The following is a 27,102-nucleotide window of genomic DNA, read 5'->3' on the forward strand; positions in this document are numbered from 1 at the left end:
GTAAAAAGCAACAGAGGGTCCTGTGGCACCTTTGAGACTAACAGAAGTACTGGGAGCATAAGCTTTCGTGGGTAAGAACCTCACTTCTTCAGATGCAAGTCACTTGCATCTGAAGAAGTGAGGTTCTTACCCACGAAAGCTTATGCTCCCAGTACTTCTGTTAGTCTCAAAGGTGCCACAGGACCCTCTGTTGCTTTTTACCTGACAGGTGGTTGATCTTTGCTTAGTCATGACAACAAATTGCTATTTCTGACCTTGCTCAGAGCCAGCGGGATGCGGGAATCAATCATTCTTTGCTTATTCACAACACTGAGTGGATATTTCTGGTCTTGTCTCAGATGAGCTAGCTCACCCTTTCCATACATCCTCTAAGGTCTTCCTGAGTGGTAGAAGTCTTTACCTTCATCTTCAGTAGGGCTGGAGGACAACCACCATAGAACAGAGACTGTGTTTCGTACTCAGGGTCGCTTTGCAAATGAATTAAATACGGATGACGACTGCAGTGATTGTGTAGGACCCGCAGAGCAGCCATTAATAGTAGTTGTTCATTTATTATTTGTATTGTGGTGGTGCCTGGAGCAGGGGCCCCCACTGCGCTAGACTCTGTACAAACATGTAACATAGTGACAGTCCCATCCCCAAGGGCTTACAGTCCATTCTGTGTTCAGCACTTGGCAGCCATGGACATGAAAACCTGTTTCAATGAGAGAAGTCGCATTGGAAAGGGCATGCCAGCCTCCTCCTCTACACTCTCCAACATGGGCCAGGAGGGAATTGGTTGGTATGCCCTGGCCCCAGAGCCTCTGTTGATGGCCCCTACAGCAGTTCAGCATTGCCTTCTTTGCACTGGGGAGGAGCACAAAACTTGCTAAGACACATGAACCCACTGCCTTTGGTCCCAGAGGTTAGCATGCTCTCAGCTGTGCTACACAGACTATGGTAGCATGAGCCTCTGGCCTGCATTGCTGAAGTTACAGGGCTCAGTTCTCCTCTCTGTCCTACTGTCTGGTCCCAGAGAAAAGTTAGAGCCGTTTAGGTGCAGCTCTAACTTTCACCGCTGGCATTAGGCACTCCTTGTACCTATGGGTATGGTTTCACTTCACGCTGGAGATCTATGTCCAGCTTGAGTAGACATGCCCACACTAGCTCTGATCAAGCTAGCGGGCGGCGTGAGCGGTGGGATGGGCTAGCCGTCTGAGTGCGTAGCTCCTCTCCTGGGCGGGATCACACTCGGGGCTGCTAGGCCCTCCCACCGCCATGGCTACACGTCTGGTTTCAGCATGCTAGCTAGATCAGAGCTAGCGTGGGTCTGTCTCCGAGCTTGGAGAGTGATTCCCAGCTCGAGAAGAGTAAACATACACTATATAGGATGGGGTTTAGCTTTGCTCTGCCCCTCCCTTCACGACCTCGCCCTTGGAACACCCTCAACATTCTCCCTCCTGCCCCTTCTGCTGGGACAGCTGCTGTGCTAAGTGGCCTTAGCAGACCGGAGAACCTGCCTCATAATCTTTGTGTTTCTGTCTATCATCACTGGGGAGGGGATAGCTCAGTGATTTGAGCATTGGCCTGCTAAACCCCAGGTTATGAGTTCAATCCTTGAGGGGGCCACTTAGGGATCTAGGCCAAACATCTGTATGGGGATTGGTCCTGCTTTGAGCAGGGGGTTGGACTAGATACCTTCTGAGGTCCCTTCCAACCCTGATATTCTAGGATTCTATGACACAATAGACCTAATACAGTAGTAGTAATGTTAATACTTAGCACTTTTCTACACATTACAGTATGTCCCTGAATCACAGTATTCATTCTGCTTTAAATCAAGGGCATCTCCTTGGTCTACTCTGACTATTAACGCTATAGTATTGCTCAGTTGGGGCCCCAAATATGGCACTAACACCGTTGTGAGCTCTAGGTTTTGGACACATGGGGCCTCATTTTCATTTACACTGTCACTAAAGCCCCTATCACACACCCCGGCAATGTAAAGGGCCTTACGTGGCCATACATTATAGCTACACCCACTTTAAGATCCCAAAGTAGCATAAAGGAACCGTAAATGAGAAGCAGACCCTGCTTCTCCTGGAGGCAGTTTGGTGAGAGCTCAGTGATACCGGTATGTTTGGGAGTCTTTGATCAATAACTGTTTCCCTCCCCCACCCCTCTTGTCTCTGCAGGTGAGGAGGTGGGAGATTTTCCTTGTGGAGAGGATCCCCCGGCCAGGCAATGTGAGAATGGAACCACATGCAGGAAATACTGGCCAGGCCCCAACTATGGAATCACCAACTTTGACAATATTCTGTTTGCTGTGCTAACTGTCTTCCAGTGCATCACCATGGAGGGCTGGACTGACATCCTCTACAATGTGAGTATCACAGACAATATCCACAAAGAGATCTCCGGGCGATGTATGAATTGCGTTTTTCTAGTCCACTGCGGGGGCAGGCTTCGCACAGATTCCCAGTGTGGAGAACGAAACAAGGAGGAACTTGTCAGTGGTTCATTCTTACTGGGATAGGATTAGAATTCTGGCTTGAACTGCAAAACACATCAGCTGGTTGGTGTTTTTCCATCAATAGCCCTCAGCCCTGTCTTTTTTGGGACTGTCCCAATTTTCTTAAGGCAGTCCTGTGGCCTGCGAGCACTGTGCTTTGTAGGACATTCCTTGATGCCTTATAATCCTTTACGGGTCTCACCAATCATTATCGCAGTCCAGAGAGATGGCATTTTGAGGCAGCATTCCTTGTATTTGCATACCTATGTAATGACTTTTGATTCACCATGATGATACCATGCCAAAATGTCATCAGGTTACATTGCAATGTACTGATGCAGTTTCACACCAAATGGGTTTATTCCATTGTAGGAACTCCAAGCGTTGAGTCCATCCTCACTATTTCTTATAGAATATATTTCATCGAAGGCCTAATAGAAGTGACACAATCAGTGACTCCTTGACATTCGTCTCTTGTATCTAAGGGGTTTCCCATACACCTAGTGCTGTGTATTGTAACAAGCTTGAAGGAACATAGGTAGATGATGGTCTCAAATGGAGGGCTGGTTTGGGTTATTCTGGGAGCATTTTAGAAGCCACATTCTTACCTGCCGTATCTCCACTGACTTGGGCGGAGCTGCACCCAGGATGAATGTGGTCTTTTGGGTCTGAACCTTTATTGCCTTGCACTTTGTTTAATCATTTCCACGTGTGCAAAGTGGGTACAAAAGGCTACAGTTTAGATCTGAGAGTATTTTCCAGCGGTTTTGAACCCTCTTTGTGCCATGTAAGTGACTGCACTCGGCACAAGGGAGTAGAGCACGCTGGTTGTAGAACACGCTCATGAGAGCTAGTGACACGGAAATGTTTTGTATTTAATTGAGGGGTTTGTGTGATAATAGCCAATGCAGCAGCACGCTTCGGGGCAGGGAGACGTTTATAGGGTGCCTTGAGTAGTGCTATAAAGCATGAGGCCAAAAGCGATGTGACTTGTAACCACTCCAGAAGTGCTGCAACCTCCTGCGTTACAGGCCTAATGGGCTTTATTGCTTATCGTGGAATGGAATTTAGACATAAGGGAAAGAGTCAGACAATTGCATTTACTGAGCATTATTGGAATGGGCACAGCCAGTGACCTATGAGAAGACTTTAGTTGGGCTCAGTGTTTTAAAAACCATTTAATTCTGGGCTGTGGGACCCCTTCCGTCTGGATATTTCTATGACAGCAGGACAGCATGGTTAGCAGCAAACATGGTAAACTGTAAGGTGCAATTCTGCTTTATTTGAAGCCGATACATCTCATTTATTCCCTTCTCTTTTCATTGCACAAGTCTTCATTTCTCGACAATCGCCGGCCCATTTAGATGGGTCGCAGAAGTCTGCAACCGCGAGGTGGAGGGAAGGCCTCACTTCCCAGCCGTGTTCCCCCCTCCACTCCCTGCCTATTTCATCACACAACCAGTCCCCCCAGACCTATTCACTGACCCTTTCTCTTCTCTCTACAATCAACAATCATGCGAAAAGCCCATTAGAGTCCTGGTTTTGACTTATTAATCAATAAATGGCATATTAGATCATCTTCCTCCAGCCTGCCTTTTGTCTAGCATGCAGGGAGCAGAGTGGGCTATTGGAATTGATTTGGGGTTGCTTTGAAGTTATTGCAGTACCATTAACCTAATTGGAAACCGATACATTGATCTGGGGCAGCAAGCATTGGCTGTGCAAACGTGATTTGGATGCTGCAGTTCTTGTCTGTGGAGCAATAAGCCCCAGCCGCTTATCCCTGGTTAAGCCTTAGATGTCAGGTGGATTTCCCATCACCTACAAGTGGGAGGCTCTGTGAATGGCTGAAGACAATGTTTCTTAGGCTGTGACGCTGTCATTCCTGTGGGAGCACAAATGCAACCATGGACAGTTCAAAAATGGAGGATTGTTTTTCTTTCCAACAATTCTATCCTATTTCTGATCTGCCTGTTTCCATGATATCAGAAGCCCCAATTCAGGAAGGTTCTTAAGCATGTGTGTAACTTTAAGCCAATGAGCATGTATGTAACTTTAAGCATCTGCCTATCACCATGGTATCCAATATCCCTTTGACTTCAACAGGAATGCACACATGCTTAACTCTGTGCATGTGACTAAGTACCATTGAGAAACATGGCCAAAGAGTCACCTAGCCATCTAGATTCAACTAAAGCAGAGTTAGATAGACGATAGCCAGGTCTATCCGTTTCCATATTACAGTAACTCCTCATTTAACGTCGTCCCGCTTAACGTTGTTTCAATGTTACGTCCCTGCTCAATTAGGGAACATGCTCCTTTAAAGTTGTGCAATCCTCCCTTATAACGTCCTTTGGCTGCCTGCTTGTAAGATTCTGTGGAAGAGCAGAGTCTTTACAAGAGAGCATTGCACAAGTTCCGCTTCTCCGCCTCCTTCCCCTCCCTCCCAGCGCTTCCCCCGCTGTTTGGCGGCGCTTAGGACTTTCTGGGAGGGAGGGGGAGGAGCAGGGAAGCGCCGCGTCTCCACTCCTCCCCCTCCCTCCCAGAAAATCCTAAGTGCCGCCAAACAGCTGTTTAGTGGCGTTTAGGATTTTCTGGGAGGGAGGGGGAGGAGTGGAGACGCAGGGCTTCTCCGCTCCTCCCCCTCCCTCCCAGCACTTCGCGCTTAGAACTTTCTGGGAGGGAGGGGCAGGAGCGGGGAAGTACTGCATCTCCGCACCCCCTCCCTCCCCAGAAAGTCCTAAGCGCTGCCAAACAGCTGTGTGTCCTCCGGAGAGGAGGTGGAGTGGGGGTGGGAAGAGGTGGGCCAGGAGTGGAGCGGGGACAGGAAGAGGTGGGCCTGGAGCATTCCTGGCAAAGTCAGCGCCTGTTCTTCTCCGGGGAAGCTGCCGCTGCTGCTGCAAAGGTGTTTCCTAGTGTTCTTGCCTGCAGCGGGCTGTGCCTGTGTGGGGTAAGCCCGGGGCACTTCCCAACCACAGTACCGTACATAATGTCTTTTGTCTGCCTCAAAAAAAATTTCCTTGGAACCTAACCCCCCGCATTTACATTAAATCTTATGGGAAAATTGGATTCATTTAACATTGTTTCTCTGAAAGTTGCATTTTTCAGGAACATACATACAATGTTAAGTGAGGAGTTACTGTCCCTGTCCCTCTGCCAGCTGCATCCCCTATGGTACACTCCTATCACTTACTACTGAGCTGTGCTGTTCACAGGGTAGCAGCAGAGTGAAAAGGGGGGGGGGAAGGGATAAGAGACGAGAAAAGGGAAGATCCATCTGGTTTGTTGTTTTGTAATTGCTTAGTATCAGAGGGGTAGCCGGATTAGTCTGTATCCACAAAAACAACGCGGAGTCCGATGGCACCTTAAAGACTAACAGATTTATTTGGGCATAAGCTTTCGTGGGTAAAAAACCCACTTCTTCAGGTGCCACCGGTCTCCTTTCTTGTTTTTGTAATGGCGTAGTTTTCCTTTCGTGTCCCCCAGTGCCTACTCGTATAATTTAGAAACATACAACAGAGACACTAAGCTCATCAGAGCAAATGTGCAGTGATGCAACTCTCAGACTGTGCACAACAGAGAGTACCCAGCCCATCAAAGCCTGCGGCTCCAACCAACCCAGCTGCGAACCAGCTATTCTGTAGTCTTTGTTGCCTGCGCTGGCTGAGTCTAGAGCGTGGAAGTGAGCCAGAAGGACACTGCATTTTGTATCCATCGCTCTACAAGCACGTTACAAAGGGAGGGTGTGAGGGTCGTGATCCTCACTAGATAGAGGAGGGGAAATGAAGTATAGAGCAAGACAATGAGTTGTCCAAGATGAGTCAATAGCAGAATCTAGATCATGCTGACTCATTGCCCCATGCTCAGTCCATTAGACTACAGCTACCTCTAGGGCAGAGCCCAAACTCAAGGACCGAAGCCATGTCTCTGGACTGCCAACCCCATATTGTGACCCACTCTTCCCTGCCCGTGTGCCTAAAATGCAAAACAGGAGACGCCTGGATATTTTCTCTGGTTTGTTAATAATGAGCATGTGCAGTACATAGCTCCATAATCTATCCAACGCTTTAAGAAGCAGAGTAAGACGTGGCTTCTACCTTGCAGAGCCTAGTCTGCCCCTCTTTCCTCCCCTCCCCCGGAACATATTGAGGGCCTGGTTATTGGTTAAGGAGTTTGCTTTGCTCTTCGGGCATTCTGCCAGGGAGGAGAAGGTTTCTGGGCTGGGACAGGTGAGGGTAGATTAGGACTTTAAAAGCGTGGAGCATGTCCTGATAGGAGACCAACCTTCTGGTCTGGTCTGCTTTCCCCAGGTGAACCTGCCAGCCCCTGGATGCAGGTTTTTCACCTTGGCCAAGTCGTAGAACCCCTTTTTGTTGTGATGCTTAATTAATATTTGCAAAGTGTTGTGAGATCCTGAGATGAGCCTCCAGGGAGGTACAAGTATGAGTTTGCTTTTGTAAGGAATCAGGGCTGAGACTTCTCATGCCGTCAACTGCCTAGGAGCCATGAAAAGGTCATCTGCCTGTTCCCAGCAGTGCTGTTCCTATTCCCCTGCCTTTGAGTGAACACTCTCCAGCTCCTGCTAGATTTTGGTTTTACTTGGGCTGGGAAGGCCATTTACTTCTCCTCTTGCTTTCCACTGTTAGAATGGGCAACCATGGAGCGGGGTCCGTCCTAGGGACTGCAAGTGGGTTATCCTGCCGGGCAGTCTGGGGCCCAAGGCCATTATGGGGAAGTTGAGGTTGCAATGAGCTTGGAGGGCCGTTTCCTCCTGAAAAACAAGCGGATTGATTGTTTGATTGCTTTGGATCAATAGCACTCTGTCGCTGTTCATATTTCTCGGCTACAGCCAGCGCTGCTGCTGCGCTCTACCATGAGGGCAGTGGAAAGAGGTACGGCGTTTACCCTATGTAAGTCATTGTTAGGGTCACTCATAAACTCAGAAGAGCATCGCTCGCATCCTAGCTGCTTAGCCAGTTCCTCATTAACGTCACCAGGGAATAGGAGTGGTTTCCTTCCAAAAGCAACTTTGGGCTGATAGAAATAACCAATACTGATTGGTCCTGTTGGCGGAGCCCAAGCCCTAGAGCTCAGGTCTCGGCTGGCAACCAAACCCCACAGTTCTGGCCTGTTTAGGCTTAGTGCTGCGATTCAGCCCATTGGAAAGATGGGCCTGAGCTGTAGCATTGGGATTTGGACCTGAAGTTCCCCAAAGCTTTTGCGGGGGGAGGGTTGGATCTGATTCTTCCTGTTCTGGAGATAGATGACCTGTAGAGATCAAATCCAGGCACAAACTTCCCCAGCCAAGGAGGGCGCTTTGGGTCTGGTTTGCCATTTGGGCTCAGGTCTTTCACAAAGGGTCTTTTTAGTAGCAGCAATGGTTCTGTGGACTGTTTAAGTGTTTCTAAAGGATGGTGCTGACTTCACATCTGATATGGACATGACCTTCCCACGGGTTCTTCGAGAGTAACACAGCAGGCAGAAGGCAGGGCTTCGTGATAGATAAGACTGGCTTGGAAATCCTTAAACCCCTCTCCATGATAAGGACTGCAAAAATGTCTTTCCCTCTTTGCCTCACTCATCTGCCGGTTATGCTTTTATGGGAGTTTCCCTTTAATTGGAGTCAATGAAAGCTTTCTAGCAAGACTTTATGTGGAAAGTGATTTATGCTTGAGGCAAAGAGATTAAAGCATCAATCAGGTAAAATGCTTTAAGAATAAGCTGGGGGAAGCTCATTTCTGAAACAGTAGCACAATAACAGCAGAGTAATCGCTCCAAACAAGCCCTTCTGCATACTGCAGGCTCACCAGCTGTGGCCTGCACCCTGCCAGAAAGCTGCTGTGAGTTTAGAGAGCAACAGATGATTTAGAAACCGTCCCTTTGTCTTGTGGTGCTAATGATGGGGAACCATCTTTTCTCCCGCAAAGAGCAGAGCCAAAATTCTCTCCTACTGAAAGAACCCCAAGGCCTCAGCATAATCTGAGAACATGATTAAAGCATAGACTGAGCCCATCTACACCGCCATTACACTGTTTTAAATGTGTTGGAAGACTAACGTGCTATAACCATTTTCCCCACCGTGGCAGAACATGTGTTCTCAACATGGACTCGGGAACCAGTTTCCCTTGTCACAGCCCACCACCTTTTCTTTGTGGCTCATTGAGAAGATGGACTTGAAACTTTTCTCTGTTGTAGCACGGGGTCACATTATGTAGAAGGTGGGAAGATGATAGAGTACAGATGGGACCACAGAGATTCCTCCGTAACATATGGCCAGATTCTGAAACCTTTACTCATCCAGGGTGGAACCTTACTGTGAGAGTAGCCTGCTGAAATACAGAATAACATTGTTCCCTGGAAGCCATAGCTTCTGTATAGCACAGATGTGACTGTATCTCCTAGTAGAATACTGCCTACTGTTCTGGGCACCTTGGTACTAGATACACATCATTACATTGGAGGAAACTTGGAGAACAAGAATTAAGAGGCTGGAGGGACTGAAGATTAAAAGAACTTAATGTGTATAGCTTGGCTAAATGATTTGCTCAAGAGGATTAAGATAACTGCCTAGAAGTGTTTATAATAATTTACATGGCTCCTTTCATCCTAAAGTGCTTTACAAATTATATACGGGTACACACCATACAGCACCACTGAAGTACGGCCTCCTGTGGGGTGGGGATTGGAAACCAACCAGCAAACAGTCCGGGACAGGGAGTTTTGAACAAGGACATCAGAGCAAACCTCTACTCTTGCTAAATGTTCCATAGGATCTTTAGAATAAAATTATTACCCACCATAGAGTCCAGGAGTCCTAGTCATGGACAAAGGACCCCACTGAGCTAGGCCCTGTACAAACGCCAGCTAAAAAGATGGTCCCTGCCCAAAGAGCTTACAATGTAAGAAGAAGACAAGACAGTGAGTGGATACAGGGAGGCAGATCGGGGGGACCAAGAGGAAACATTTGAGACAATATTGGTCAGCATGATGGACAGTGATCTTGCTGCACCACCAGCCTCACCATTGTCAAGCTTTTTGTTGGCACCACAACGAAGGAAAGTTTTAAGGAGAATGAGTTAGTTGTGCCAATGTTTACAGGGAGTGCAGCTATTTAGAGGGAGCTCCTTCCAGGTATGAGGGGCAGCACAGGAGACAGTATGCAGGGTGGACAAGGCCTTGCTTTTCCAGGTCTCTTCTATGGAAAGTGAGTTGCGTGGGACCTAAATTTGATCCTGTGGACTGAGGTTTAATTTCTATTGAAGACTCTTATTGAAGCATAGCATGGAGGAGTGAGTACACAGCAGGTGCCCTGGGTTCTGCTCCCAAATAACTGTGTGTCTTGGGGCAAACTCTTTCACCTCTGCCTTGGTTTCCCCATCTGTAAAAGGGGAATTGTAATGGGATACTGACCCTTTAAGGCCAGGGGGGTGGTAGTTTGAGTTATCGTGTTCCATGTATCCAGGGAAGGAAATGAAGCAGTCCTGGGTTATAGTTTTTCTGGCAGAGGGAAGGTGAGGGAAAAACCAAAACCACTTTTTCTTTAAGGGCCTAGGACCAGGAGCCTTGTAGAGTGGCAGGGCAAAGTTCCCTCCCCCCTCTCTTTCAGCTGGCCCAGATAAAGGTTCGGGGTTATTAGATCCACCTGAAGAGGATTATGGTGGTGGTGAGATGACTGAGTGGGAGAATCTCAAAAGGATGCTCCAAGCCCTATCAAGGAGGAGGAATCTGCTAGCTCCTGGTTCCCAGAAGGAGGGCTGTGAAACCTTGAAGGGTGAGTTTGTGGGCTGGTGGGGGAGGGCAGGACTCTCTCAGCCCCAGAAGGAGGTCTGTGAAACCCTGAACCTGGGGGGGGGGTCAAAAGGACCTCACTTCGGGGAGCTGAACTAGATTGAATAAATCACTCCCCAAGACAGAAGAGGATATTGTTTTGCTATAAGTGGATTATTCTGAGAGCCCAGAAGGAAACCAAGGAAGGATGAAGGGGATGCAAATAAGAACAATGTGATGAGACCGGGGAAAGGAAAACTGAGGTTGAATATCAGGGGAAAAAAACTTCTTAGCCGTGAGGTTCAGTAGACAGTAGAATAGTGTCCCCTGAGAAACACGGGAGCTCTGTTGCTGGAGTTATTTCAAACTAGACTAGACAAAGTACTCAGGTCATCCTGCTCATGCAGGATTGTTCTTATCAGGTCTTTCTCCACCCCTAGTTCTAGAATTAGTTACAATATCCTTGGGTACAGTTCTTTACCTCTTTAAAATGTGTATAGTATAGAATCATAGAAATGTAGGGTGGAAGGGACCTCAAGAGGTCATTGTCTTCTACTCCATGTCACAAATATAGTATGGAATGGCACACAGACATTATATGGGGTTTTTTTACCATACGTTCAGTGGCCTCCATATGAAATGAGTTTGTGGGCTCAATATAGGCTCTCGTAGAAAAGTCCTGCAGCATTTAATGGGCCGTAGTGAATTCATAGATTGCAAGGCCAGAAAGGACCATTGTGATCATCTAGTCTGACCTCCTGTACCACACAGGCCAGACACCTGCCCCACAATAATTCCTAGAGCAGATTGTTTAGAAAAAAATCCAACCTTGATTCAAAACCTCTATTTAGTAATCTTACTGTCAAATTTTTGAACCATCCTGGAGAGTACAATAGAGCATTCTATCCCTGCTATAAAATTCTACAGGATATTTAAAAAACACCTACTATTCAAAGGGATGTCATCTTCTACTAACTACTATGGGGTTTATAGCACCCAATTACATTTCTACAGAATCCTGTTGGCTTTCTCCCTGTCAAATTCTATAGGACTTTTCCATACAAAATGGGAAATGACTGCCTAGGAAGAAGTACTGCAGAAAGGGATCTGGGGGTCATAGTGGATCACAAGCTAAATATGTGTAACACTGTTGCAAAAAAAGCAAACATCATTCTGGGATGTGTTAGCAGGAGTGCTATAAGCAAGACACCAGAAATAATTCTTCTGCTCTCCTCTGTGCTGATTAGGCCTCAACTGGAGTATTGTGTCCTGTTTTGGGTGCCACATTTCAGGAAAGATGTGGACAAATTTGAGAAAGTCTAGAGAAGAGCAACAAAAATGATTAAAGGTCTAGAAAACATGACCTAGATTGAAAAAATTGGATTTGTTTAGTGTGGAGAAGAGAAGACTGAGGGGGAACATAACAGTTTTCAGGTACATAAAAGGTTGTTACAAGGATTTGATGTAGTTGGGGATTGGTCCTGATTTGAGCAGGGGGTTGGACTAGATGACCTCCTGAGGTCCCTTCCAACCATGATATTCTATGATTCTAAGGAGGTGGGAGAAGAATTGTTCTTCTTAACCTCTGAGGATGGGACAAGAAGCAATGGGCTTAAATTGCAGCAAAGGCGGTTTAGATTGGACATTAGGAAAAACTTCCTAACTGTCAGGGTGGTTAAGCACTGGAATAACTTGCCTGGGAAGGTTAGACAAACACCAGTCAGAGATGGTCTAGATAATATTTAGTCCTGCCAAAGTGCAGGGGACTGGACGAGGTGACCTCTCAAGGTATCTTCCAGTCCTACAATTCTATGGTGTATGTTTTCCACCGGGAGTAGGAGAGTCATTTCTGTTTGTCTCCTTCTCTTGTGCGACGTCAGTGGTTCTTGCTCTCTTCCATACCAGGACTCCTTCCTCCTTCTCTTTCCAGGTTCTAGGCAGACCCCACTCTCATTTTGCAAAGGCGAGGTGATTGCAACTCCCCTGCCACCTGCCCATGAGCTTCAGGTTGAGAAATCCCTGTGCTACACTTAACAGGAAATAAATAGCAACACTGAGGTGGTGTGCAAGTCCTGGAACCTAGTACTTTCACCTGTCCTGGGTGACATCCTGGCCCCATTGAAATGTATGTGAGCTTTGCCATTGACTTCAGTAGGGCCAGGATTTCATGTAGGATATATATATATATATATATATATATATATATATTTTTTTTTTTTACAGGCGCTTAAAGCTATTCAGGGGAGTTTGCCCTGCAAGATATGGAATGTCCTGCAGAACACACACAATTTCAAATTTTTCTCTCTCTCTCTCAATAAGGAGAGATTGTAATATTTCTTGTAAGTGCAACATCTGTTTCTCCTGCCTAATACCAGTGACCAATAGATATTTCGTATCTGTGAACTACTAGGGCTGAACTGCTATGCGAATATGTGCCTTGTGGTTCAAAAAAAAAAATCAGAATTGACCCAAAACTTGAGCCTAATTTGAACCCAACCTTTAGTGGGCTTGAGAATGGCTTTTGATTAACTTGGTCCTATTTTTCATTTCTCCCTGTATCTCTGAATTTCCTGGTTCGTGTTAGAAATGGAAGTGGAAGGATCAAAATACAATGAGAAAATTTGTTCTCAGTCTATTTCCAGCCCAACGAAGGCAGAAGTCCCTGGAATTTGGGGAGAGAATCTGTGCTCATGAGACTTTAGACCCAGTTATGTTTCCATAGCTCAGATAAGCATCTCTAGACTTTTGGGTACTTCTTTCAGATGAACCTAAAAGACACATTGTTTGAGGTTTGCCCATCACTAAACCAAACTGTGAGTCCTAGAGTCTGGGGGTGTTGCTGGGATGTCTGTCAGGGAGGATTTGAGCATGACCAGCCTAGGCTGTGAGAGCCATCAGATTTTTAGCTGAGAAAAGAAAAATTACCCTCAAAGGAAGGTAGAAGTGGATTGAAGCTTGATATGGAGCAAAAAGGAGGAGAAAAACAAATAAGATGAAGTAATGCAGCCCTCACTCTCATAGATAGCACTCACCTTTGGTTACTTAATGGAAGGATGAGTCAGTGGTTAGAGCACTTTCTTGTGCTCTGGGAGACCCGCGTTCAATTCCTTCTCCCCCACAAACATCTGATGTGACCGTGGGCAAACCACTTAGTCTCTCTGTTTGTAGAAGGGTTTGTATAATAATGCTACCCTGCCTCAGAGGGGTGTTGGGATCACACAATAAAGACTGTGAGTTGCTCAGATACTACAGTGGTGGGGTCAGATAAGTAGCTACGATAGGTAGCTTCTGTTTGTGAGATTAATCTCTGTGCAGAGGCCAGTACAAGTCTAGGCAGTACTTACGTTCTCCATTTAGGGTTTAAATGGCTTTTGCTGGCATTTTGCACGGGGGTGGTTTTCACCCTGAGGTTATCTACCTGTGCTTGCATGTCTCACCTACTCTGCCTTAGCTGTGGAATAAGCCGGCAAACCCCACAGGGTTCCAAGGAGGTGGCTTTGAAATCACTGTTTTCTCAGAATGCAGCTACCATCCCGCCATCTATTGTCAATTAGATGTGATTTTAACTGCCAGCCCAAATCCATACATGTTAGGCACCAGCATCAGCCTGAATAAACGAGGGCTCATTTGCACTTGATATTTATGTGCGCCTGAAGCTAGCTGTCTGCAGTGTCCCTGGCTGAAGGGATTTATGGTGGGTTTGAGATCTCTCGCTCGCGTGTGTGTGTGTATCCGCTCTCATTGCTCTCAGTGAATACGCTGAGGAATAAAAACTGTTTAGCCAGCAAAAGCATGGGCAGCCAAAGGGGAAAAAATCACTTGGCAAAAATGTGGCTTTTAATGAAGCCACAAAGGAGGAGGAAAAAGGACAAGTAAAGGTTTTATTTTTTTTCACCCTGGCCACACGTCAAGTTTCCAGGGTGACTTTTTTTTTTAAGCTGCATTCTCCGTTCTGTGCAACGGGTGGAATTTGCACTATTTGAAAGTGGGGTGCCATGAATCCAGATTGCAGAGGGCACCAGCACCTGCAAAATGGACCGTGCAACCAAGGTTTTGGAAATCCCTTCCCTGGGATGCTGTGGGCTGTGATGCTGGATTCCTTCTTGGGTGGTTGCTTAGTCATAGGTAAGGGCCCTACCAAATTCATGGTCCATTTTGGTCAATTTCATGGTCATAAGATTTTTAAAATAGTAAATTTCATGTTTTCAGTAAATTTCACGGCGTCGTAATTGTAGGGGACCCAAAAAGGAATTGTGTGTGTGTGTGTGTGGGGGGGGTTGCAAGGTTATTGTAGGGGGGGTTGTGACAACGCTACCCTTAGTTCTGCGCTGCTGCTAGTGGTGGCGCTGCCTTCAGAGCTGGGCAGCTGGAGAGTGGCGGCCGCTGGCCGGGCGCCCAGCTCTGAAGGCAGAACCACTGCTAGCAGCAGCACAGAAGTAAGGGTGGCATGGTCTGGTATTGCCACCCTTACTTTTGCACTGCTGCTGGCGAGGTGCTGCCTTCAGAGCTGGGCGCCCAGCCAACAGCCGCTGCTCTCTGGCTGCCCAGCCCTGAAGGCAGCGCAGAAGTAAGGGTGGCAATACCACGACCCCCCTAAAATAACCTTGCCACTCCCTGCAACTCCCTTTTGGGTCAGGACCCCCACCTTGAGAAACGCTGGTGTCCCCCATGAAATCTGTAGAGTAGAGGGTAAAAGCACACAAAAGACCAGATTTCAAGGTCTGTGATGTGTTGTTCATGGCTGTGAATTTGGTAGAGCCCTAGTCATAGGAAAAACTACCAGGGGTGAGAAGATAGATGTCTGCCCACCTGCAGGTGTGTTGATGTCAGGCTGGTTAATCTGAAGCTGCAGTGCTTTCTTGTGGGGCCTGGGACACAGCATGATTCACACTGTTGGGAACCAGAGGACGGACATAGGGTATGTCTGCGCTGCAGTCGGAGATGTCATTGCAGCTCTGGTACCATACCTGCACTAGGTTAGATCTAGCTAGCAAGGCTAGCAATAGAAGTGAAGATGCGAGGGCATGGCACACAGAGGTCTAGGCGGGTTGGTACTGTCTACACCGCTGCATCTTCACTGATATTTTTAGCCATGCCAGCTAGATTACAGCTCTCTTGGGAGTGCCTACCTGAGCTGCAATCACACCTGCGATTGCAGCATAGACATGCCCATTGACAAACCCCACTGGAGGTTGGTGGCCTCATGGTGCAGCCAGTTGCAGGAAATAAGGAGTGGGGAGGATAAAATGTCAGACGCTCGGAGGAGCTAAGAAACGTGCCATCGCTGAATGTTCTGAGACGAGGCTTCCGTGCAGCCTCTTCTTGCTCAGAAGCTCCCCCAACCTCCCTGCAGGGCACGGACACAAAAGGCAAAGAAAGCAAGAGTAATCAGTCCTATTGGAGAGCTTCCCCTTTCATCTGTTGTCTGGGGGAAGGTGTCCTCTAGAGTGACCAGACAGCAAAAATCGGGACAGGGGATGGGGGTAATAGGAGCCTATATAAGAAAAAGACCCCAAAATTGGGAATGTCCCTATAAAATCGGGACATCTGGTCACCCTAGTGTCCTCAGGGCCTCCCGTATTCACCCAGGCCTAAGTTATTGTCATGGAAGTAGCTCTGATTAGCTAAATGTTCTGAACGCTGAGAGATGTGGCAGGGAACAGAGCAGCAGCAAACACAGGAGTTGCATTAAGGAACCAGTGTAGCTTATGCCATTTGCACTGAGGCTCATGTGTATAGTGGGTTGTGTGTGAATACCAGAGCATGCTGTCTGTAATGGGGGAGCCCGTCTGCTGCAGAAATGGGCCACATCTATACCAGCCTTCTCCTTTTCGCCCCTGCAGCACAATGAGAAATTTCCCAGCCTCCTCAGCCTCTAAAATGATGAGTGTCAAATATCATCCTCTATTTGATTAGGGATACTTTCACCTGCTAATGAGAAGCAGCCCTCTCTCTCACACACGCAGCGGCGATGGGTCCAGCTGCTACCACCGATGGAGGAAGCCTTTGGATTGTGTAAGCCTAGGCAATGGTGTGTTCGGTACAGACAGTGCCCACCCACACTATGAGGAGTGACTGCTGCCATGAGTGCAGCTGGATTAGTTAATTGACAGTGAATGGAGACTGCAAGGAGGAGGCTGGTAAGCTTAATTTCAGTACCAGGAAAACTGGTTGAAACTGTAGTAAAGAAGAGAATTGTCAGACACATTGATGAACATGATTTGTTGAGGAAGAGTCAACATGGTTTTTGTAAAGGGAAATCATGCCTCACCAATCTACTAGAATTCTTTGAGGGGGTCAACAAGCATGTGGACAAGGGTGATCCAGTGGATATAGTGTACTTAGATTTTCAGAGAGCCTTTGACAAGGTCCCTCACCAAAGGCTCTTACACAAAGTAAGCTGTCCTGGGATAAGAGGGAAGGTCCTCTCGTGGATCGTAACTGGTTAAGAGATAGGAAACAAAGGGTAGGAATAAATGGTCAGTTTTCAGAATGGAGAGAGGTAAATAGTCGTGTCCTGCAGCGGTCTGTACAGGGACCAGTACTATTCCACATATTCATAAATGATCTGGAAAAAGGGGTAACAGTGAGGTGGCAAAATTTGCAGATGATACAAAACTACTCAAGTTAGTTAAGTCCAACGCAGAGTTACAAACGGATCTCATAAAACTGGATGACTGGGCAACAAAATGGCAGATGAAATTCAATGTTGATAAATGCAAAGTAATGCACATTGGAAAACATAATCCCAATTATACATATAAAATTGATGAGGTCTAAATTAGCTGTTACCACTTAAGAAAGAGATCTTGGAGTCATCATGGATGGTTCTCTGAAAACATCTTCTCAATGTGCAGCAACAGTCAAAAAAGCAACGAGATTGTTAGTAACCATTAGGAAAGGGACAGATAATAAGACAGAAAATATCATATTGCCTCTATATAAATCCATAGTATGCCCACACCTTGAATACTGCATGCAGATGTGGTTGCCCCTTCTCAAAAAAGATATATTGAAATTGGAAAAGGTACAGAAAAGGGCAACAAAAATGATTAGGGGTATGAAACAGCTTCCATATGAGGAGAGATTAATAAAATTGGGACTTGGAAAAGAGATGACTAAGGGGGAATATGATTGAGATCTATAAAATCATGACTGGTGTGGAGAAAGTAAATAAGGAAGTGTTATTTGCGCCTCATAATACAAGAACTAGGGGTCACCAAATGAAATTAATAGGCAGCAGGTTTGAAACAAACAAAAGGAAGTATTTTTTCACACAGCGCAGAGTCAACCTGTGGAACTCTTTGCCAGAAGATGTTGTGAAGGCCAAGACTATAACAGGGTTCAAAAAAGAACCAGATAAATTGATGGAGGATAGGTCCATCAATAGCTATTAGCCAGAATGGGCAGGGGTGGTGTCCCTAGCCTCTGTTTGCCAGATGCTGGGAGAGGGTGATAGGGAATAATCACTTAGTGATTGCCTGATCTGTTCATTCCCGCTGGGGCACCTGGCACTGGCCACTGTCAGAGGACAGGATACTGGACTGGATGGACCTTTGGTCTGACCCAGTATGGCCGTTCTTATGTTCTTAGTGATAACAGAGACTGGGTAGCCCTCTTCCTTAGGACACAAGTTTGCACTTGGCCCTCGTTAGTCTTTCACTTGCTTGCATTGCCATATAAACCCAGAGCTACAACCACATACAGTAAAATGGTGGGAGGAGGACTGGGAGCAAAAATGCAGGAGGCTGGCAGCTGCTTTGAGTGGCACATCAGCAGGACAATGAGAAGTTGTGTGGGAGGAAGAATGGGCCCCTCTTCGCTCTGCCCAGTGGTGGCAACTATAGATCAGAGCTCATGCAGAATTGTCAGTGGAGGATCTTCAGATGGTTCAATGTGGGGAACACTTGGGGATGAGTGAGCCAGTTCAGCAAAAAGAAGAATAAAGATGGGTCCGGCTCTTTTGCCTGAAACACAAACTGAACCCAGGAGCCCTGCTGGCTGTAATGTTGAGATGTGAGATTTGGCTCAGAGCAGAGTCAGCACCAGGCCTGTGCACCGTTTACACCATTTCAATCATCTTTTGAGGTCTTGAATGGAACTTTAGAGAGGCATAGTGCTGACTTTTTGCACAGGGGTGAGTTTCACCCACATTCTCTATCTCTTATCCCTAAGCTACAATGTGTCTCAGGAATCTCATTACAGCCCAAGCTTTTTGCTCAATATTTATTAATTTAGCTGTTTGCTACTCTTCATTAAAAAGCATCCATCCAACACTCTGGGCACCCTTCACAACCTTTTAAAAATACATGTATAAATAAACAAACACGCCAATTACCCCCCTATCAAATCCAACCCAGTGACTAAAGATAGGCGAATAATGGATTTTTCAGATTACTGGCAATTCCAAAAAAATCAAGGAAAAATAAAATCATTTCCGGTGGATCTAAAAATGAAGCTTTTCAAAATGTTCAGCTAATTGAAAAGTGGGAAAAAATTGTCATTTTGATTTTAAATTAATTTTGTTAGACCTGAAATAAAATGTTTTGTTTTGAGCCATCATTAATGTTTTTCAGTTGTTTTTAGTAAATTTGAAGGAAATGAAAAGTTTGGTTTTGAACTGAAAAATCAAAACATTACGTTTGCAAAATATCAGAACAAAACATTTAAAGTTTTTCAGGTTTTATTTGGCTGAAACAATTTGGCAAAATCAACATGAATTCACGAAACTCTTCAGTGCCACCAAATCTGCCTTTTTTTTTGCCTCCAAAAATGTTTTGGCTAAAATAGTTTGCCCCTATCTACCAGCAACAGACATATAACAAAAAAGAATTAAATTCTACACACGGTTCCATTCCACATGACTGCTACCATGCCCAGTCCATCTCCGATTGCTTAAATATGGACCTTCCAGTATGCACTGAAGGCCAACCCTGTCAGGCTGTTATGGACCAAGATGAGTAGTCAGCAGTAACCCAGAAGCAAAATAAAATTCTTTAATCTTTTGAGTGCTCATTGGTCTGCTTTGGTTTGCAGCAACAAAAATCATTAATCATGTAGTACAAGGCAGAAGCACATTTTTTTCAGGATGGATTTAATTGCCAAAAATGTCTTCCTAGAAAATGTGAAAAACAACCTGTTTAATTGTGACCAATGGTTCGGTATAGAAATCCTTGTACATCTGTTTCATCCAAAGGAGAGATTCTGCATGCAGTGGGCTCTTTAATAAAAACAAACAAAAAAAAAAAAGAATAGCAAGTAATTAACAAAATATAAGGAAGGCAATAACAGAAGTGGGCTTTGTTTTGTGAGGATGACCAGTTTTTGGTAGAGGCTGAAGTCTTTTTTTCTGTTCATATATAGGCAACCCCCCCATTAACCTTTCGCGAGAGCTTTGAGTAAGGACATCAGTAAATAATGGGCCAAATCCTGCAGTTGGATATCTATGTGCTTAGTGCTTGGCACGTTAGAAACACCCAGGGGGGACTGATTGAAATCACTGATTGAAATCACGATTTACATCAGCAAGCGGAAAACCTTGATTTTTAAATATTTAATTGTAATTGTTTTGCATTGGTGCTTTTTAGTTATTTTCCTAAAGCAAGGTTGATTTGACTGGTTAGCCATTACAACGTGTTGATTTGAAATGAAATGCAGCCTTTACACTAAATTTGGTGCTTCTTTCTGAAAACCAAGAGGATACACATTTATTTAAGCCATCTTCTTCTTTTGTGTGCATCACAAATCACTATCTAGATTATTCAGCCATCGAACTGCCGCATCATCAAATGTAGCAAGGTGTGGCAGTCCACTCTCCAGTCTTCTAATTGTGCACTCCTCCACCCCATGTTTGACCGTCTGTGTCGCTGCCCCGCAATCAGACTATGAAGATTGGGATAAGCCAAATTCTGCATTGTGGCAGTCACTCTGGCTGTTCCTGTCAGCAGCCTGTTAAGCCAAGTCCAGGATCTGTATCTAAGGGCTTGTCTTCACTACCCGCCTGGATTGGTGGGTAGAAATCGATCTCTCGGGGATCGAATTATCATGTCTTGTCAGGACGCGACAATCGATCCCCGAATCGACGCGTGTACTCCACCAGCGCAGGTAGGAGTAAGGGCTGTCGATGGGGGAGCCGCAGCGGTCGATTTGCCGCCGTCTTCACAGCGGGGTAAGTCGGCTCAGATACATCGAATTCAGCTACGCTATTCGCGTAGCTGAATTTGCATATCTTAAATCGATTCCCCCCCAGTGTAGACCTAGCCTCAATTTGCAAGTTTGTCAGGGTGCCTGCCTCTCTATCCCAGAGTTACTGTCACTCAGCGAGGACACAGCTGTTGGCCCTCATATGCCGTTGTTCATCCAAGATTGGCACTGCACCAGTGGTACTGGACATGAATGGTCCCAGAAAAGGCTGTTGTGAAGTCAGTCGTGGCAAGTTAGCTGACTTGAATTAAGCAGTTATATAGCTGAAGCTGCATTTATTCAGATGTTTTATTTTTTATCATGTTAGAAAATGGTGAATAATGCACTTAGTTACCAGATGATTAACTTTTTACTTGTGGTTTGTGTCAAGCTTTAGCTGGATAGAAATTTGAATCCAATTAAAAATGCAACCCTCTCCCAACATTTTACAGTTGTTTTTTAATTAATTAAATAAAACTACCTTAACTGGGCTGGGTACATACAAAAATGATTAAAACATGTTTTGCATTTAAAACTGTTTTAATAACCAAAGAAAGGTATTTTCTGCAGTTCCTAAACTGAACTGGTTGTTTCTGGTCACCATGTCCTTCAAGATTTGAGAACTAGTAGTTCTCACCCTCACACCGAGTTTTAATACATAGATTGGAGGAGGAAAACAAGCTTTTCTGATTTTCAAAGTCCAATTCGTTTTTAACTTTGAATCATTGAACTGAACTAGCTAAATAAACTGAAATGAAGAAAATAATCTCTCTGCACTACAGAAGAGGCTACTATGGTCAAAATGCGGTTTAGCATATTAACCTACTCTGGTTCCCGGTGCTTAGCCAGTGACTTTATCAGTTCCCTAGTTTGACATTCTTTAAAACTTTGGCAGTAAACATATAAGCCTATTTTTTATTTACTTTAAATGATTTTAATAGATTAGACTAAGTTTAGGCCTTTACATAGATTGTTGTAATTTCAAATAGGTTTATTTTTAAAAAGAAATCTATATTTAATTTAATTGGAAAAAATCCTATTTAAATTTAAAACAAATCTGATTTTTCTTTTTAATCATCAAATATTTATTGGTCCTGGAAATACCTCAGACACAGACAGCTGCTGGTAATGAAAGCTAATCAAGTGTATATAACACATGTATCTAATTGCGCTATCCACACTTTGGCTTCTAGTTCAGGTTAGATCAAACATCGCTTCCAGTTATTTGGATGATTACTGTTAAATGTTCAGAACCCCTTTGAGATGCGATCCTCACTACCTAGCATCACCTGCTTACCAAAACTTCTCTGTTGGTTTAAGTGGGAAAAACCCCACCGAAGTCAAAGGGTGAAATTCTGGCCCTATTAAGTCAATGGCAAAATACTATTTGGCTTCAATAGGGCTAGGATTTAACCTATAACTTTAAAAGTTAACTGCAGTTTTTATCATCTCATTTTTACTTTAGGGCAAAGATTCAGGCTGGGACTTATTTTACCTGATCCCATTTGCCTACCCCCGCTCAAAGGTCCAAATTATCCAAAGCATCCCCTAATTTTGGATGGCCAATGTGAGACCCAGATGGTCTCATTTTCAGAGATGCTGGGACTCTCACTTCCTGCTGAAATAAAACAGTGCTTTCCATTGCAAAGTTCATGGTTCCTCAACCAGAACTAATTGAATAAATCTAAAGACATAATAATAATAGATTTGGATTTTGCCTAAGGCTGCAACAGTCTTGACAATGGTATATTTAGCTTCTACGATCTGTCTGATACGTATCACTGATCATGCACCAATATATACCTGGCTGGAAGCACAAACTGTCAAAGACCTAGTGCTGAGATGAAAATTCATCTTGGGTAAGCCACCCCCACCCCCAAAAATAATAGCAAATTATTCCTCTTCAGGAAAGCACTTGAGCAAATGCTTTAGGATAAGCAAATGTCTGCATGCTTTGCTGAATCTTCAGGGTCTTATTTAGTTTACCAGTTTCCATATATTCAGCAGTAGGTTGAAACAAATGACAATGGGGCAGCCTCCTCACAGGTTTTATGAGAGGCACTTTAGATGCATAGTAAAGGAGTGACATCTACCATGCCCACCCAAAGAGCCCTTTTAGCAAAGCAATTGACTTTGGAAAAGCATCTAAAATCTCTCCAAACAGCAACTTAATCATTGGTGCTTGCCAAGAAATGAAAGCTGAAGCTGAAGAAATTAACTTGCAGCTTGACAATATTATCACATTTAGGGTACAAGCAGCTCTCTCATGTGTCCAACAATTGGTTTCCTGCATAAGGAAATAAAGCCAGCTGCATGCTTTCAAAAATATGCCATCCTGCTAATGCCTCGACTGTTACATCTGCTGTTATAGTGGAAGAAAATAACAGGACACTTATTAACAATAAAAAGCAAGACAATACACATTTTAATAGTCTGCCAGAAACGTTATTCACCCTCAGGAGTTCCTAATGCAAACAAATAAATAGGGTGTGATTCTCTGTGCAAAGCAAAGTGGCTGTGTTCTGGCCAGAGGCACCCAGAGCAGAATTCCCTTTTGCCAGACCATTGAAGAACTCTCCAATGTTGTCAAGATGATGGAGGTATCCTAGCTGCCTCCTGTGCTATCTGTCACCTGCATTTCTGGTGTCAGGGGAGTGTTGGGATGGGGTCAGAGAAAGGAAGGGCACAGCAGGGCAGAGTTCCACTACACCCAATCTTCTATTTGGGTAGCTCCCTGAGAAATATTGTGAGCCCCTTGGCAGCTCTAACTTAACCTGGGGCTGGGCTGTGTGGGATCAAAGAACTGCACACAGCTCCATGCTGGGACTTCCTCCCCTGGGCCCAAGCAGATCTCGGGACTGGTGGAGATTTCAGCCCGTAGCGGGTTTTTTTGTGTGGAGAACCTAACATTCAACAGAGGAAGTTCAAAGTGCTATAATGGGCCTTGCAAGTGGCAAATCTCCAGGGCCGGATGGTTTTAGCAGCAAGTTCTCTAAATCTTCGTAGAGTTTCTAATGCCTCAAATATGTCAAATGTTCTGTCACTCCATTCCACAGGGAAAATTGCCCAACTCCTGTTTGGAAGTCAGCATTGCCACTCCTGAAAAAAAGATACTGTAGATCATACTGACCAATGTCACTAATGAATTAGACAATAACATACTGGCGAAAAGCTTCTGGGCTTGTCCACAAGCAGATTTTGTACCAATTTAACTGTAGTGGTCTAGCAACTGATATAGTTAAAGCGACAATCTCCGAATGTGGATGCAATTAAACCAGTATAAAGGTATCGGTATAGTTTATTCCCATAGATTTACTGAAATATGGCATACAGCTAAAAACACTGGTATTACTGCATCCACACAAGGAGGTTATACTGATTCAAATATATCTGTTTCTAGACCAATTGAATTAAATGGTATAAAACCAGTGTGTAAATCTGCCTTAGCAACTTGGCTAAGTCACGCTGACCCATCTTATTCCAACGGGTGCCACAAACTGCCATAATATTCTGTGAAAGCTAAGCACCATTTATGCCATTAAACAAACATAATATCAGCCTTCTTCTAGCATTAGAGACAGAGAAGATTGTTTGGTGACTATCTTTTAATATTGCTGGAGATGCAGAATTTCAAGCATTGATTTATAACCTCCATCAGACTGTTCTGCAGTTCTCGGTGCGCCTTTTTTTATTTGAATGGCTCCCAGTTAGTGAATTTCTCTTTAAAAGATGATGTACAAGGCACTGCTTTTTATTTTGTTCATTTTTTGTCACCTCTCCTGTTTGCTGTCTCCACTGAACCACTTACAGTAGCTCTCAGATGCTCCAGAGATTCAGGGCATTGCAATCCACGATAAAGAACATAAAATTGCTCTCTTCACAGATGGCGTCCTGCTTATCTCAGTGTAATGCAATCCTCCATTCAGTGCCTTAAAGGAGTCTTAGAGGCCTTCAGCACTATATCTGCTTTTTGTTTAAATCTGGTAAGGCAATGTCTTGAGGCCAGACTCCAGCAAAAGTCTCTTTAATTTTCCATGTCAATGGACCCCTTGAGGTATCCAAATACCAGGGGTTACAGAACTCACCCAGTTTAACAAATCCAGTAATTTGAAATATGTAACCCCTTCAGAAATGGTGCAATTTACCATTGTGTGTAGCCAAGTCATCTTGAGAACAATGAATGACCTTTCCTAGTTGTGACGCTTCCTACAAATTGTCCCGTTGCTTTGACCTACTTGGTCTAAAATAGAAGAGGACGAGCTGGAGCCATGCATGCCGCACTTGTGTGAAAGGTAGCTGGTAACAGGCACAGATGCAGCTACAAATGATGCATTGGGAATTTTAAATGGTCCAGTCACTGTGATCCCCGGACAGTTGAGTTCAAAACTTTTACCAGACAGGTTAGTGCTAAAGGCAATGTTGCATTGTGGGACTGTTGCCGGAGGACATAAACCAGTACAGATACAAGTGTGCCGATACAGGGCTGATGCCAGAGAGCTACCCAGACAGAAAAGCAAAACAGGTATTAGTAATCTCCTGGACTGGAAATTCCTTAGCTGGGCACCTGTCATTTGATATGTTTGAAATTGATTATGTTTTACAGACACCCAAAACAGCAGGCACACATTGCAAAGCAGTGGGGCAGCATATCATTCAACATGATGTGTGGCCAGACCTGTGCCTTTAGGGGTTCAGGCAATATCCTTTACCACGCTGCAAACATGGAACAAGGTAATCCGGTATCTTGGCCTGGTGCCCGAATTGTCACTGTTTTCTCCTGGATTAGCATTTTCAACCACCTCCCAATTTCAAATTAGATTTGAAATGTTGACAAAAATGTTCATCAACATTTGGAAAATGTTGACCAGTTCTACAGCGTGTTGAAAAACTGGATTAATTTTTCTTAAAAAATGTTATGAGAAGACCCTCCCTTAACTTTTAATCAGAAATTGCTACACACAGTTTTGTTGAAGTTTTTAAATTTGGGAAATTTTGAGGAGCTCTGCTAGCAGGTTTTTCTCTCAGCCAGGAAAAGACTCACTTTAAAACAAGGGAATTGGGGAAGTAAGTGGTCAAAGTATCCAGATCTTGGCTGAGAATCCCTTCCATCCTGTGGAAGTCATTTCCAATGTCAGCAATAGGGACGTCATCAGTGCACACGTACTTTTCGGCCTGCATTTCAGGAAGGTTGTATGTGTATATATTGCATAAAAGGGAGGCCAAAACTGACCCTTGTGGAAGGCCATTGCAGAGACATTTAAGGCAACCAATTTTCTCCCCAACTAAAGAATGGCCATACTGGGTCAGACCCAATGGTCTGTTGCAGGATGAAACGTCATATGCTGATCATTTCTTGGATGAACTGCTCCATCGGCTACAAGGAATAACTTGCAGCGCCTTGGCAGCTGGCACAGTGAGCGCACGGTGTTGTGGGCTTCTCGCAGATCAGTAAGGACTGCACCAACTTTCTTTCATGACTCAAATGCATTATCTGTGTCTTGAGCTGGACGAAGTACCTAATCTTGGGTGCGTCGTTACCTCCTGAGTCCAGCCGGAATGTAAGGCAGCTGAGGTTCGACGACCTCATTAATCTGCATCTTAGTCTCAGCATCCGCTGGTAGGTAACAGACATCAGAGAAATTGGGCAATAGCTCTTTGGGTTTGTCAATGTTTTCCCTGGCTCATGAATCACTGGAGCCTCTGCTCTGCACCAGACTCTAGGGATGTTGCAATCCTGAGTACAGTGATTCAGAAATCGAAGCAGCCAGCTCTTGGTGATCAGTCCAAAGTCAGAGACGAACTCATTATGGATAACGAGGAGTCCGGTGGCACCTTAGAGACTAACGGATTTATTTGGGCATAAGCTTTCGTGGGTAAAAACCTCACTTCTTCAGATGCGTGGAGTGAAAATTACAGGTGGCTACCCCTCTGATACTTGTCATTATGGATGATATCCAGGCTAGGAGCCTTGTTAGGCTGCAGTTGATGTATAGCCAGGTTGAACTCTTCTCCGCTGGGGAACACGCACTTTCTCCTGCCATTGAATACTGCTTGGAAGGGAGTATGGGGGGAGGGATAGCTCAGTGGTTTGAGCATTGGCCTGCTAAATCCAGGGTTGTGAGCTCAATCATTGAGGGGGCCATTTAGCGATCTGGGGCAAAAATCTGTCTGGGGATTGGTCCTGCTCTGAGCAAGGGGTTGGACTAGATGATCTCCAGAGGTCCTTCCAATCCTGATGTTCTATGAAGCCCAGGGCCGCCCAGAGGATTCAGGGGGCCTGGGGCAAAGCAATTTTGGGAGCCCCTTCTATAAAAAAATGTTGCAATATTATAGAATACTATATTCTCATGGGGGCCTCTGCGGGGCCCAGGGCCTGGGGCAAATTGCCCCACTTGCCCCACCCCCCCGCCCCGGGCGGCCCTGATGAAGCCTCTATCTGTAGCACGTGCAGGAAAATGCAGTACTTTGTACTTCTCCTGTTCGTTTTTGAATAAAATGAATCCAGATCTACATTTAAGGTGCTCTAGATGTGATTATCAGTCTTATGCATTGTTCTTGGGGTGGTCATTTCATATAATGGTTTTGGGCATTGATCCACCATTTCATACATTCCAAGTTGGCAACTGTCTACCTGGTGCTTTGCTAAACGTTCTGGGAGTTGG

The 27,102-nt window shown here is 45.0% G+C and overlaps 1 protein-coding gene across 20 annotated transcripts in view; it reads left to right on the top strand.

The window, feature by feature from the left end:
* The window catches only part of CACNA1B (calcium voltage-gated channel subunit alpha1 B), a 504,183-nt gene that overhangs the window by 203,931 nt on the left and 273,150 nt on the right, over positions 1 to 27,102 (top strand). For all 20 annotated transcript variants that reach the window (XM_034793506.1, XM_034793514.1, XM_034793505.1 and 17 more), the window contains exon 6: positions 2,175 to 2,362. In XM_034793506.1, the coding sequence (XP_034649397.1) occupies positions 2,175 to 2,362 (188 nt within the window). The remainder of the gene's footprint in view (positions 1 to 2,174; positions 2,363 to 27,102) is intronic.

The sequence above is a fragment of the Trachemys scripta genome, chromosome 17 (assembly GCF_013100865.1).
Source record: "Trachemys scripta elegans isolate TJP31775 chromosome 17, CAS_Tse_1.0, whole genome shotgun sequence".
Taxonomy (NCBI): Eukaryota; Metazoa; Chordata; order Testudines; family Emydidae; genus Trachemys; species Trachemys scripta.